This window comes from Schistocerca cancellata, chromosome 3, assembly GCF_023864275.1.
Source record: "Schistocerca cancellata isolate TAMUIC-IGC-003103 chromosome 3, iqSchCanc2.1, whole genome shotgun sequence".
Classification (NCBI taxonomy): domain Eukaryota; kingdom Metazoa; phylum Arthropoda; class Insecta; order Orthoptera; family Acrididae; genus Schistocerca; species Schistocerca cancellata.
The window spans coordinates 50000824-50014093 of NC_064628.1; the positions used below are offsets into that span (position 1 = coordinate 50000824).

The 13270-nt window shown below is 39.4% G+C and overlaps 1 protein-coding gene across 1 annotated transcript in view; it reads right to left on the reverse strand.

Moving 5' to 3' along the window:
• The window catches only part of LOC126176934 (lanC-like protein 2), a 119870-nt gene that overhangs the window by 43540 nt on the left and 63060 nt on the right, over positions 1–13270 (reverse strand). The window contains exon 6 of the mRNA XM_049924127.1: positions 2242–2436. Coding sequence (XP_049780084.1) covers positions 2242–2436 — 195 coding nt within the window. The remainder of the gene's footprint in view (positions 1–2241; positions 2437–13270) is intronic.

Here is a 13270-nt window from a genome sequence, read left to right on the forward strand (position 1 = left end):
AGAAGTTAAATAATATATTAAAGGCACTTGATGTTGCAAAAACCATCTCCATAGACAGGCTCAAGCTGGCCTGCATCCTAGAGGCACCCCCAACCAATGAGCATAGCACCATAAAGGTGGAGCTGCCCCTGAACACCACCGGACCCAGTCACAGCACCATCAACACTGTGCCCAATGTGACACATGACAACACCATCCCCTCTACTGTTCGTGACATGCCACCAGCTGACGCCACCCCTGAAGCCACGTCCAACACATCACTGGCCAATGCCACCTCTGATCCACTGTCAACCGCCTACATGACTGACACATCCCCCAGTGCCTGGGACCCTGATGTCGCCACTGCACTACTCTTTTTGCAGCCTCCAACCGATGCACACAGCTTCCTGACCCCACAGGTACCCATCACTCCCAACAGATTGCCATCACCACTTTCACTATTACCTGCCCCATTGGAGCAGTGACGCTACTTCACAGGCTACCAATGCCATGCACAGGAGTTGCCCACACCCCTCATCTCAACAGAAACCACAGCATGAGCACAGCAGCAACAACTTGTGCATGCCCCCAGCACACATCTTCACTCAGCTTCAAACACTCCTCTGAGTGAATGGCAATGGTGTTTTCCTCTCGAGAGGGGGGGATTGTGTGGTGACTCGTGACTCGTTCCATCGCCTCCACATGTAGCAGCAGATGACAGGCTGTGCAGCCCAGAAGCCAGTCTCTCCACCTCCCTCGCTGGTCACTTCCACCAGAGGAAGAGCTTAGATGGTCTTTCTTATTGGACATCAAGCAGACCAAACCATTGCTGCAGCACTCTCTCCTACGAGCTGACATCTCCCAGCCGTGTTCTCGGCAGCATGCCTGTGAAACGCCATGTGGTTCACATTGTTGTCTGCCACTCTTCAGCACAGCAGGTGCAAACAGTTGAATTCTTACCCCGTGTTCGGTGTCAATATTCTGTTGCAGTTTATTTAACACACAGCGGACTGCCACATTTTTCCGCTCCGCCTTCCTGTTGTGGGTGCCCTTGAGGCACTTCTATTGACTACAGGAGTACAAAGCCTGACGCCGGATGCCAGTTTTGCTCTCATGGTATCAGTACTTGGAATACTACATGCAGTGTAGAGTGACTAGTGCAGTGAAGTGTAGTGTGTGCCACAAGTGCCACATGGGTTTATTACTATTCCACCCTGGCCATTTTGACATCTCCTTTGGCCCCAAACACGCCTTTGAAGCAGGTTTTCCTGTGCCACCAGATGATACTGAACAAAGACTGTAAGCTATTCATGGTCTACACTGTCCAGAGACTCTACCCTAAGCAAAGGTCCTACTTGGTTAAGAGGTGTTAGCTCATTGAATTGTACCACAGTTGTTAGCTTTTAGGAGTAGTATCTCCGAACCAGCCAGTGCGGCTTTTCTAGCATGTCCCATAATTTAGTCATCTTCTTTAATTAGCACACCACTTAGGTACATATGTCCCTTATGAGTATAGAAGGGAACCTAAAATGTTCATTCAGTGCATTGTGTCATACATTTCAGAGCTTCTTGTCTGAAGATGTTCGCTTAGACAAACTGGTTACCGGGTTAATAAACAAATAATTATTACAATATGGACTGCCTTTCTCTGTTATAAATTCTTTTTTGTCAATTACTTGGAAAGGAGGTATCATAACGGTGAATGGCTGCAGGTGTGACACATAGGATTGTAACCTACACAACTGTGGTTTCAAAAAGTCAGTCCCATCAGTCCTGTCAGTTAGGAGGGCTCATCAACATCTTACTTTCCTTAGACTTTATGTGTGTGTGTGTGTGTGTGTGTGTGTGTGTGTGTGTGTGTGTGTGTGTGTGTGTGTGCGTGTGCATACATGCATGCCTTTGTCCACAATTTTGTCCTCTGAACAAGAATACAAGTTCAAAAGCTGAGTGAAAAATCTGAGTGAAAAATCTATACTTCCTGTTTAAGCAGCTATCCATTACTCAAACATCCTTCTAAATTGTGAGTGATTATCATTACCATTTCCTACGTTTATGTATAAAACTCTAAGTAAAAAAGGCTGCTGTCCATTTCAGTTGATACATCTGGAGAAGTAATTCAGAGTATATCTGGAGTCATAACATATTTCTGAAATAATCTGATCTGCTCCACTACTAATCTAATGCCAAAACATTTATCTGTTTCATTTTCTGCATGAAGGAAGATTTCTCAATTATTGTACATAAAACTAGAAGTAGTCATACCTCTGAGGCCAGAGCAAACAGATGGACTGCACCAGGAGCACCATGGCACCACTGTACCAGTCGATCAGACCCAAGTGAACCAGCATGTCCTAAGGATGATGGGAAGTTCCCAGAATCAAACTTCATGCTGTGCACATAATCCACTGTGGGGCGCAGCAGCTCATCAATGTTGGCTTGGCTCAGGTATTCTCTAGCCTGAAAAGTAAGTTTTATTTGTTTATTACTGCTACTGTTGTTTTTCAAGCAGTTTTGTATTTAGGCAATAACATTTACATGTTGTTATATAACCTGAGATCATCACAGTAACTTAAATCAGTGTCTATTAGGTTATGACACATGGATCTCATTCAATAACTACTACTCATTCAACTGTGATTTCACACTGAATATTACTTGTGCAACAGAAACATGTTTATGCAATATTGCATTTAATATACAATATACTGAGACTGTAAATCCATTAGCCTTATAGGGGAAAATTGTATAAATTAATCTTTCTTCAGCCAACACTGTATTACTGTCTTCAGTATAAACATTCCTGCTGCTTTTGTATTTTGCTAATGCCATGTATCCATGATGAAGGTGGAAGTATTTCCTGATCAATAAGTACAATTACCAAACCTGTCAAAAGACTCAAAAAGACTGCAAAAGGTTGTAATCAGGTATTCATCTACAAAATGTGTCCAAGCCTAATTCAAGCTAAGATCTTATTCTTATCACGCTATAATCTTATTCTTAAGCAGTGACATTAAGCTAAAAAGTTTTGTGGTTAGTTGGTTATTTACATAGTTATTTTCATGTTCCATGGGTCATAATATTGTAACCTTTTGTTATAATATGAAATGAATCAGATTTTTAGTAGACTTTCTCAGCAAAGAATTTGGCAACAACATGACTGTTTACTTGAATTCTTAAGTTGAGCCTTCCTGGCATTTTAAAATTGTGTGCCCGACCAAGGCACAAACTTGGTGTCTTTGCCTTTCATGGGGAATGATGCTGGGAAGTCTCATATCAGCGCACGTTCTAATGTATGGTGGTTTCATTCTGGAAACATCCCCACACTGTGACTAAGCCATGTCTCCACAATATCCTTTCTTCCAGGTGTGCTAGTACTGCAAGTTTTGCAGGAGAACTTCCATGGATTTTGTAAGATAGGTGATGAGGTGCTGGTGAAAGTAAAGCTGTGATGACGGGTTGTGAGTCCCTATTTGGTAACTCAGTTGGTACAACAATCGCCTGCAAAAGGCAATGGACTCAAGTTCGAGTCTCAGTTCGGCTCACAGTTTTAATGTCATGAAATCTCGTATCAGCACGTACTCTGCTGAAGAATTAAGGTTTCATTCTGGAATTCTTACATTATTTTTATTTAGTTTTAAATACACCCACTGCTTTATACCAAACTATTACTCGTCAAGGTAACATGGCTGTAGGAGAAACTAACTTGGTGACATGACTACACAGCATGGCCACTCAAACATAGAAAAAAAAGTCACTGAGAATTCCAGGTGAGAGGAAGAAGATCGTATCAAGAAGCTCCTGATAAACTAATGGAAGTAAAGGGTGAGTGGGAGAGAGGGGGTGGCAGTATATCCCAGCAGTTTTTAAGCAGCGACAATTTATATGAAATAATATTCATATAATTAACATACTTCACAATATTAAGTATTTTAAAATTTGTGATTTATAAAACTCAATACAACTCAATTTCAATTCTAGGTTAAAATGCAGAATTCCCTGAGGTTTTCTGAAATTCCCAGACATTTCCCTGATTTTTCCAGGTAAAATGTAATTACCTCAGAATTCTAGGTTTTCCAGAAGAACTGTCACCTTGCTACATACAGTCATGTTTCAGTTCAAAGTAGCATGCATATTAGCTCACCTTTGTGGAAAGCCATGAGTACTTACTGCTTATGTCAGTAATTTTACTTACACTGAGAACAATACAACTGTACAGCAGAGAAGGCAACAGAAGGTGAAAGCAAAAGTTAAGAAGTTAATGGTGTGCAAATTACAGGAGAGGGGGAGGGGGGGGGGGGGACACACAATACAGAGTGGAGCAGGATAAAAGTATCTCCCCCAAAACAAAATAAGTAAAACGCACACAATAAATATATCATTGATGATATAGCTACTTTTATTTGACAGCAATTTTTTTCATATTATGAACAACACATGTGAATACCAACCTTGCAAAAGAACTTCACAGCTTTTGTTGAATGGTACTGTACTTTCAGCCTAGCAAAGAAATTCTTAGAAAAACTGTTCTAGCTGTGGGATTTGATTTTAAAAGATGCCAGAATGAACAAGTCATAATGGTCCTAGAGAATGTACTTGCAAGGAGAGTAAACACATTAGATTTTTTACAAAAAAATGAAACATCAGAATTAAAGTGTCCAGTGATTTATTTAGATGAACTGTGGATTCATATACGTGGCACTGTGAATAAATGTTGCAAAGTGCCTGTGTGAAGAATACTGTTAAACAACAATGTCTGGGAATGTTTCATTGCTGTGAATGCAGAGTTTCGTTTTGTGTTCACTTCTCTTCTATGATTATAACAGAAATACTTCAGACTATCATGCAGAGACAAGGAAAGCTGACCTATTGGCATTAATTAAAGAGCATAACCTTTCTCCTTCCTGCTGTTGCCGTTCTATCTAGACCTAAATCCTACAGAACTGATCAGGAATTTTGCAAAGAATAAGATGCGTAGTTTTAATAAGTCAAGCATCTCACTCTCTAATCTGAAAAAAATAACAGCTGATTGTTTTTCTGCTAATGAACACACACTGTGTATCACCTAGCATGGTGCAAGCCTTTCAAAGTAATACTACTTTAGTGATTTCAGTATCAAATTTACTGCTTTTTTATTTAAGTATCTTTTCAATTGGTTTCATAGGGCTGAGTAGACTACCTTCCTCGCTTTCCCATCAGGAAAAAATCTAAGGAACTGACTAGTACTCAAACCCATGACCTCAGTATCATCAGCCTAAAACACTACCTGTTATCCCACACAGTAAGTTTGTTGCTACTGCTGCACCATAAACTATTACTGTTGTGATTTTACGAGACCAGAATGGCCACATGTGATACCGAAAAAAGTGTGATGACTATTGGAGGAGATACTTCGACGGATGAGGAGACTGAAAATATAATAAAATCTGTTAGCATACATTTGAACAAGAATTGTGGCTGAAATAGCAGGTGACAAATTGACAGACAAAGCTGTAGAAAATTGTGACATCATCTGGAAAGATAGTTTTATGGATACAACCATCAAAGGGTCATAAAGAATGTAAGGAAAATACTCATATATTATCTGTCCTGTTTCTGTTCTTGTTCTAAATGGGTATTTCATTCAGTGTACAGACATGTAGCATGTGAAAGTGCCCCATACAATAATACATATTCAGTAATTCTTCTATGCAGTAGGAGTTGTCAAGCAGATATGACTTCAGTTTGCATTTGAAGTTATTTAGTATCCATCAAATTCTTTAAGCATTGAATTATTTACATCACTGGGTAGATTTTTATGGCTGAAGAGCTCATTCCTTTCTGTGCCACACTAAAGCTGAATGATGGATAGTGTAAATCATTTCCACTTCTAGTGTCATATTTATGAATGGTAACATTGTTTCCAAGCTGTAACTGATGGTTGGCAACAAACTTCATAAGGGAATAAATGTACTGTAAAAGATTGACAGTATGCCAAACTATTCAAAGAGCTGTCTACAAGAGGTTCTAGAGCAGACCACACACTTCTGTCTAATTAATAAATTTTTTATTCAATGGCGAGTTACCATGAAACATTAGTGAATGTAAGCAGGAAAAGTAAAGTTAAATTCTTGAGATTTTCATCTCTCAAATCTAATATTATCCTTAACACAGAAGTTGCAGAGCTTGGACATTTCAGAAAATCTATAACATGTGACTTCCGGTTCAAGTTCATCAATATAAACAACTAAGAAATTACAATATTTGTTTCATTTATACACTTGTCCTCTTCAATTATTCCTAACAGAGTGGTGAGGACTAGCGCAGTACTGAATTGCACATACTGTGCTTTTGTCTAAATTCTGTGATAGTCTATTTGTAGAGAACCAGTCAGTAAATTTCAAGAAAATATTAATTACACTTGCAGGTGTTGATGCCCCATTAGTGTTGATTATAATGTTTTCATCATCAACACAAAGAACTATTTATGCTTCTTGGCTGTATACGATACACATTATACAGAATAGGAATGGATCCAAGTTGATACTAGTGATACATCTGTAGTTAGATTAGATTAGACTTAGTTTTTGTTCCGTAGACCTAAAAATGAGATGATTCTCACAGGGTGGAACAAGTCAGAAAATATAACATAAAACATTTTAATATAATACTCACTACCCTGATCATTTGTACGGAGATTGTCAGAATATATGAATACATTATAGTAAACTGGAACTTCTAATATTTACAGAATTAATACACAGTCAGAAAGAAACTTCGTTATGCACTTTTAATAAATTTACCATACACAAAATATCTAATCTGTCAAAACTGAAATCTAAGAGACATTTTTACTTAAGCTGGTCTAACATTTCCTATTAAGACATTCATCAATAGAGTAGAAGGAGTTGACTATTAAAATGTCTTTCAAACTCTGTTTAAACTGTGCTTTACCTGAAACCAAGTTTTTAAATGCTGCTGGCAATTTCTTGAAAATGTGTTTTCCTGAATGTTGGACCCCTTTTTGGACCAAGGTGAGTGATTTTACATTTTTATGTAGATTGCTCTTATTCCTAGTGCCGATTCTACATGTTGAGCTATTGGTTGGAATTAGAGACATATTACTTGCAATAAATTTCATTAAGGAAGAAGCAGTGGTTAGAATATGAAGTTCTTTGCACCACAAATGAGTCTTATTACACACTTTTGCATACTAAAAACTTTTGCTTGGTTTGATGAGTTTCTCCAGCATATGATCCTATATGACATAACAGAATGAAATGAGGCAAAGTGATTATTCCCATTCTAAAGATGCCTTTTCATTGTGTACACTCCCTGAGTTTCTTAATGCAACATTACAGACTCTTTTAGCAAGTAAATGCATGAGATCACAAAGAATCTGTTGCTTTGGAAGTTAATGAGAGCAAATGCTTAAATATGACATGTTGTAGGCTGGTTACAGAAAATATTCACACAATAAGGTGAGAGGCAATGCAAACTGTAGAAAATAATTATGAGTTAAGTAACACAAACCTATGAAAACCTACTGGGTATATGTTTTGATATCATGAAAATTACTGAAAATAAACATAAAATTTCAAAATAGGAGTTATTGGTAAACATCACAGACATCTGTGACAAAACATATGAAATAACAATGAAAATAATCAATTTCTGACAATATAATGTAATTGGATAGATACAAAACATATACTCACCAAGTGGCAGCAGGAGAACACACACACAAAAACGGTTTAACTTATGCAAGCTTTCAGAGCCAGTGGTTCCTTCTTCTGGAAGAAGGGTAGGAGGGGAAGGAAGGAAGAGGAGTGAAGGAAAAGACTGGAGAGTTTTAGGAAAAGGGGTACAGTTTGGAAAAGTTGTCCAGAACACCTGAGTGTAATCAAGCACCTTCCTCAAGCAATAGTTGATGGAGCCTATTATATGTTCCCACCAGGCTCCCCACCAAACTGCCCGTGTAGGTATGTACTTCCAGGTGATTCTGTGGGGGCACAGTAGTGCTGTAGTTCAGTGTTCAGAATTGTGTTTAAGAGTTCTGACTGTTCTGTGCTTGCTGCATGGAATGTAGCACTGTTTGAATTGTTAAACAGTGAGTTGTAGGCTTCTACAGCCTTCAATGTGTTGCATTGGCAACAGAAATCTATCTAGCCATAAGTGACCTTAGTATGAATTGCATGTGCTGTGGTATGTGTGAGTAGGGCCATGTAGGACTTCTCGGTCCAATGTAATTGGTACCTGTTACTATGAAAGGCCTTGTGGGTTGAACCCTGTCAATTGGTAGTGGAGCCTCCATCTTTACATGTCGACAACTGTTTATTATCTTGCAAGGCAGGCAAGAGCCAAGAGCTCTCCTAACAACTTGTTGCACTTGCAAAATGCAAAACTCTTAACATAGTTCTCCTAGTACAATCATTCTCTGAGATGATGCAGTGTTACATGTGTTTGTTCGGGCAGACGATCCGTGAAATCAAGATGTCTGCTCAAGTTGGACTATGCTGCTTAATGTAGTGCAAAATATTTTGGGAAGTCTGCTGAATGTCTGCAACTTCCTGCCATGATATTTTGGTGTAGAGTCTTTTGGCCACCTTCAGGTGAATACTGATGAATGCGCTCTGAGCTCACATATTTAAGACTCCCCTGGAACATGTATGGTATATTCAGTTGGTATTACACATGCGCTACTTGGGTCCGTGTGCTTCTGCTGCAACTCTATGCTGCACCGTGCACCCTCCATAGTAAAGCTCATCGCATCAATAGCAATCTGATTGTCTTCTTTCTTCCAATATCTTGGCACTTCTGGGCTCTGTCAAAGATGATTTAAGAGCTGTGCAAGGCAGATGTTTACAGGATTCTATGTGAATGTGGCAAAGCTTGTATAGGGCAATCACACTGTGCAGGACTGCATTGTAGAGTGTCAACAGCATACCAGCAGTTCACTATCACCGAACATTGTATTTACCAATGAAACAAAATGTGGTCCATTCAATGAAGTTTTGGAACTCCATCACCAATGTATCAGTGGAAATATGACTGTCTGAGTCCCTTATCAACTGATATGGTAGCTTCCACTTAAATTCTGTAAGGGACCAAGTCATAGAAACATTTTGTGCTCTGCATAGGCAGCATCATTCTGTGACTTTATGGTGTGAAGACAACTGAACTGATATCGATGTGGTGAGCTTTCAGGTGTATGCAACACCAACTAAATACATGTGCTGGTGCAGACTGAAATACTTGAGATCAGAGCATTTTCACCAGTATTCACCTGAAGATGGCCAGAAGACTCTGCACTGACATATCATGGCAGGAAGTTGCAGACATCTGGCACTTCTGAAATGTTATTGAGCAATCTGTACGCCAGGGAAGTTTTAAATTTCACATCCAGCATAATGTTGCATTCCATCGACCCAGACCACACCATCATGCAGGAAAGGGTTGTATTGGGCAGCATTTTATGCTTTTGGATATTGTTCTCCCTTATGGCAGGCAGACAACTCAGCAGTGAATAGCTCCTCTTGAACTTTTCTGATCCAGTATGTACAGATATTTTGCAATTCCAGAGCAGTCAGACTGCCAGTATTTTTAATCTTGTTCTTCATGATATCAAAAAACCAAAATGCCTGGGCAGTTATATGCAATATTCACCAGTATGAACTGAATTTTGCAGTGTCGAATAAGGGTTCAATTATGGTAATCAGAGAAACACTTGTTAAGGTTTGGCTTCTGCCACTGATTTAGATGAAGCTGGGTTGTCCAGTGATCATGACTGTTTGTCTTCTAAAAGCCATGGTGGGCCACACCAACAAATGTCAAGTGTTACTTGCAGATCTGCTTTTAGTCCCCATGTGAGCTGATATGTGAGATTTTGACTTCCAGGAGAGTGTCTCCATGAGTGGGTATATTGTATGTCCATTTGTTTTGATAATTTTGTACCAACTAAAAGGCGACTATCTAGTCACTCCATGAAGTAGCTCTGTCGGGCTCAAACCCTGTTTCTTGGCAAAAGTAAAGAAGGAGTCATGAGCTGACAAATGCGGCAAGCAGTTCCAATGCAGGTAATGTCCAAGATCTGTATTGGTTTAACAACAATCCCAGTGTGTGAGAACAGACCAAGAGGGTCATACAACTGAGTTGCTGCTCGAAGAATGTTTCTCTTAGACACCAGTTTGTCAATCAGGTCTTCAGCCATCCTGTGGTAGTAAGCGGAGATAGTCATCTCGACAATTCCAAATGATTCACAAGACTTGTATTGTGGCCTTTATTCCAAGCATTTTGGCATGTAATATTGCCTTTAGGTCCTTCTAATTAGCCACCCATGGAAAGTGGAAGCCTTTTTTGCCGGACGAGTGCTGCCAGTTGATGATAAACAGTTACAGCTCATCAACGTCTCTCACAATAGCTACAAAATAATCCAGTAATGCAGAGTTGTCTATGCATGCTGATACTCGTTGATATTTACCACTATTTAGTGCCACTAGTTTGCTTATGGCTGCTGACTAAATACATGGGCTTGGCGTAAGTCCAAATAGCAAACAGCTGAAGCGATACATTATCACATCATCCATGGTGATTGAGGCATTGTCAGTTTGTTCAATGCAATTCCAAAAAAGCCTAGAGAGGTCCCTGTTCTCTTCAAGATGGCAACTGTAAGAAGGCTTTGTCCACATCACACACCAATCCCACCAGAATTTTGCAGAATTATATTAATGTTGTGAGGATGTCCGACAGTTACTTTGGCCCTGTTTCGAGGACGAAATCAAAAGATGAAAAGTTGGTGGCATGTGATGATGCATCATGCACAATTTAGTATTTGATACTTCCACTGCTGTGTTTCTTCAATTGCCGGTGTAACAGGTACAACATATTTCCATCTTTATAGTCCTCAGGTACAACTTCTACCTGAGTCTTCATTAATATAATCGGACATATTCCCATGGTAAATAAGCTTCAGTTTTTCATTTCCTTGTAACTTGTTTTGAAGGAGCACATAAAGACTTTATTGTGATCAAAATGGAAGGATAGTGGTTATAAAATTCCATGGAAATTATGTCACAGTACTTATAAGGTTATGTTAAAAAAAGTGCTAAGTGTCACAAAGTTGACCAGTTTTATGGTATATTGAAAACTTGATAATGAACACACTAGAAGTACAGGAGTACGTACAGGAGGCTGGAAGGTCAACTGAATCAGATTTGCTGATGACATAGTAGTGCTTGGGGGACAAAACAATGTCTCTTCAAAGAGCACTATCCACACTTGAAGGAGGACTGCTTGATTGTCAAATGAAAATCAACATGAATTTATTCTGTTTGCCCCATTGATATAAATCCATGCCTACTGGCAGCTAATGTCTTTAATTCCTTTGTGTCTCAATGCAAAGAAAACTATGGTTATGAGAGAAAATGACAAGGAAGATACAAAAGTGAAAACAAAAGATGGTCAAAACTGAACAGGTTGCACAGTGCAGATATTTGGGAGGCATGCTAATTGGTAAAGGGAAGAGTTGAAAATGAAATAAGATCAAGAATTGCAATGGTAAAGCAAGTTTTCTGGGAAAAGAAATGCTTATTATCCAGAGAATATAGGTCTGAGTTAAGGAGAAAGTTTGTTTTTTGTACACTGGTGAAAACTGGACATTGAAGATGAGAGAAAAAGATAAAATTGAAACATTTGAGATTTTTGTTTGGAGGGGAATAGAATAAAATAAAATGCGTGGATAAAGTGAAGAACAGTGAAGTAATGAAAAGGGTAAAGGAACAAAGAATTCTTCTACATCTGATTAAGAAAACGGAAATAAACTCCACGGCCTTGTCAGATAAATGCACTTTCTCAACATAAGTTTACATAAATGCACAACATTTGTAGACCCCCTGAAACCACTTTTTTGAGTCTGTGCAACCAGCACAGAGCAGCTGCTTGCTGTTCCTGGATATCTACAAACAGGAGGTAATCGGAGGGGCCAAGTCAAGAGAACAAAGCGGATATTGCAGTACCTGGAACCCCATGTCGGTGATGGTAGCCAGGTTGTTCATGCACTGTTGTGTTGCAAGAGCATTCCTTTTGCCCATTGGTCTCCAGCTCATGGTAGTTGAGCTAAATCTCATCGCCAGTCATGGCTTTGGACATGAAATCTTCTGTATCCTGGGTGTGGCACTGAAGGAGAGCACTGTACACGTCCTTGTGCTGTTGTGTTTGTGCTGTATTCAGGGATCAAGAACCCATTTGGTGGACACTTTCCCAAGATTAGGATGTTCATGCACTGTGTGGTACATGGTGCTTCTGACAAGTCTTGTAACTGCCTCCAATTCTATGAATGTGATGCACCTATTCTCCTGAATACGCTTTTCCACTCTGAAATGTTGTCTGGTGTCACCACAATCACTTTCCTTCCAGAACTGGTTCCTTTCTCCATTGTCATGCAGCCACATTTCCAGCCATCCAACCATTAGTTACACATGGTTTTTCATGATGGTGCACACTTTCCAAACACTGCCACCAATTGACTATGAATATCCACAGTGTTAACACCCTCCTTGCACAGAAAGCACATTGTCCAGCACTGTTCTTGATTATCACACTCCATGTTGACCACTCATGTAATGACTGGAGTTGGGAAAATGGGCTGTACTGTGCAGGGATTACACTTCTAGTGATTTTCCTGCCACATACAGGGGTAGACCAAAATACTACAATACTTGCAACTGTAATGATCAGTTGGCACACCACAAATTATGGGAATAAGTAAAGTGTAAATCAAGATGGACCATACCTCGTATGATGAACAATTTTTACAGATCACCTTAACATTTATCATTAAAAATTTGACTCAATTTAATTTTTTGTCTGTTTCCCTAATCTACTTACTTACACTTCCAAGCTTCAGATTATTTACAGGAATTCTTATGTTTTACTACTATTCAACTTCTGTTTTTCTCCATAAAACACTTAAAGTAATATTCAATCCTCTGGTGCAGCTGTCCGCTGCAGAGGACAGCTGTTAATGACATTTCTTTGGCATTTTAAGCAGTCTTAAGGTTGCAAATGCACAGTCAATTCCAGTGGATATTCCCTAATAGTGCTGTGCCCTACATGCATTTGCAGCCTCAGAACTGATTAAAACACCAAAGAAGTGACATTAAGAGCTGTCCATTGCAGTGGACAACTGCACCACAGAGATAAGGAATTAACATAACAGTTCAACCAATAGCTGAAGTGCTAAGTGCTTGATAGGCACATAGTACCCCTCCCCCCCTCCAAACATAAGCACAGGTACATAGCCTCAGCTTTGTTCCAC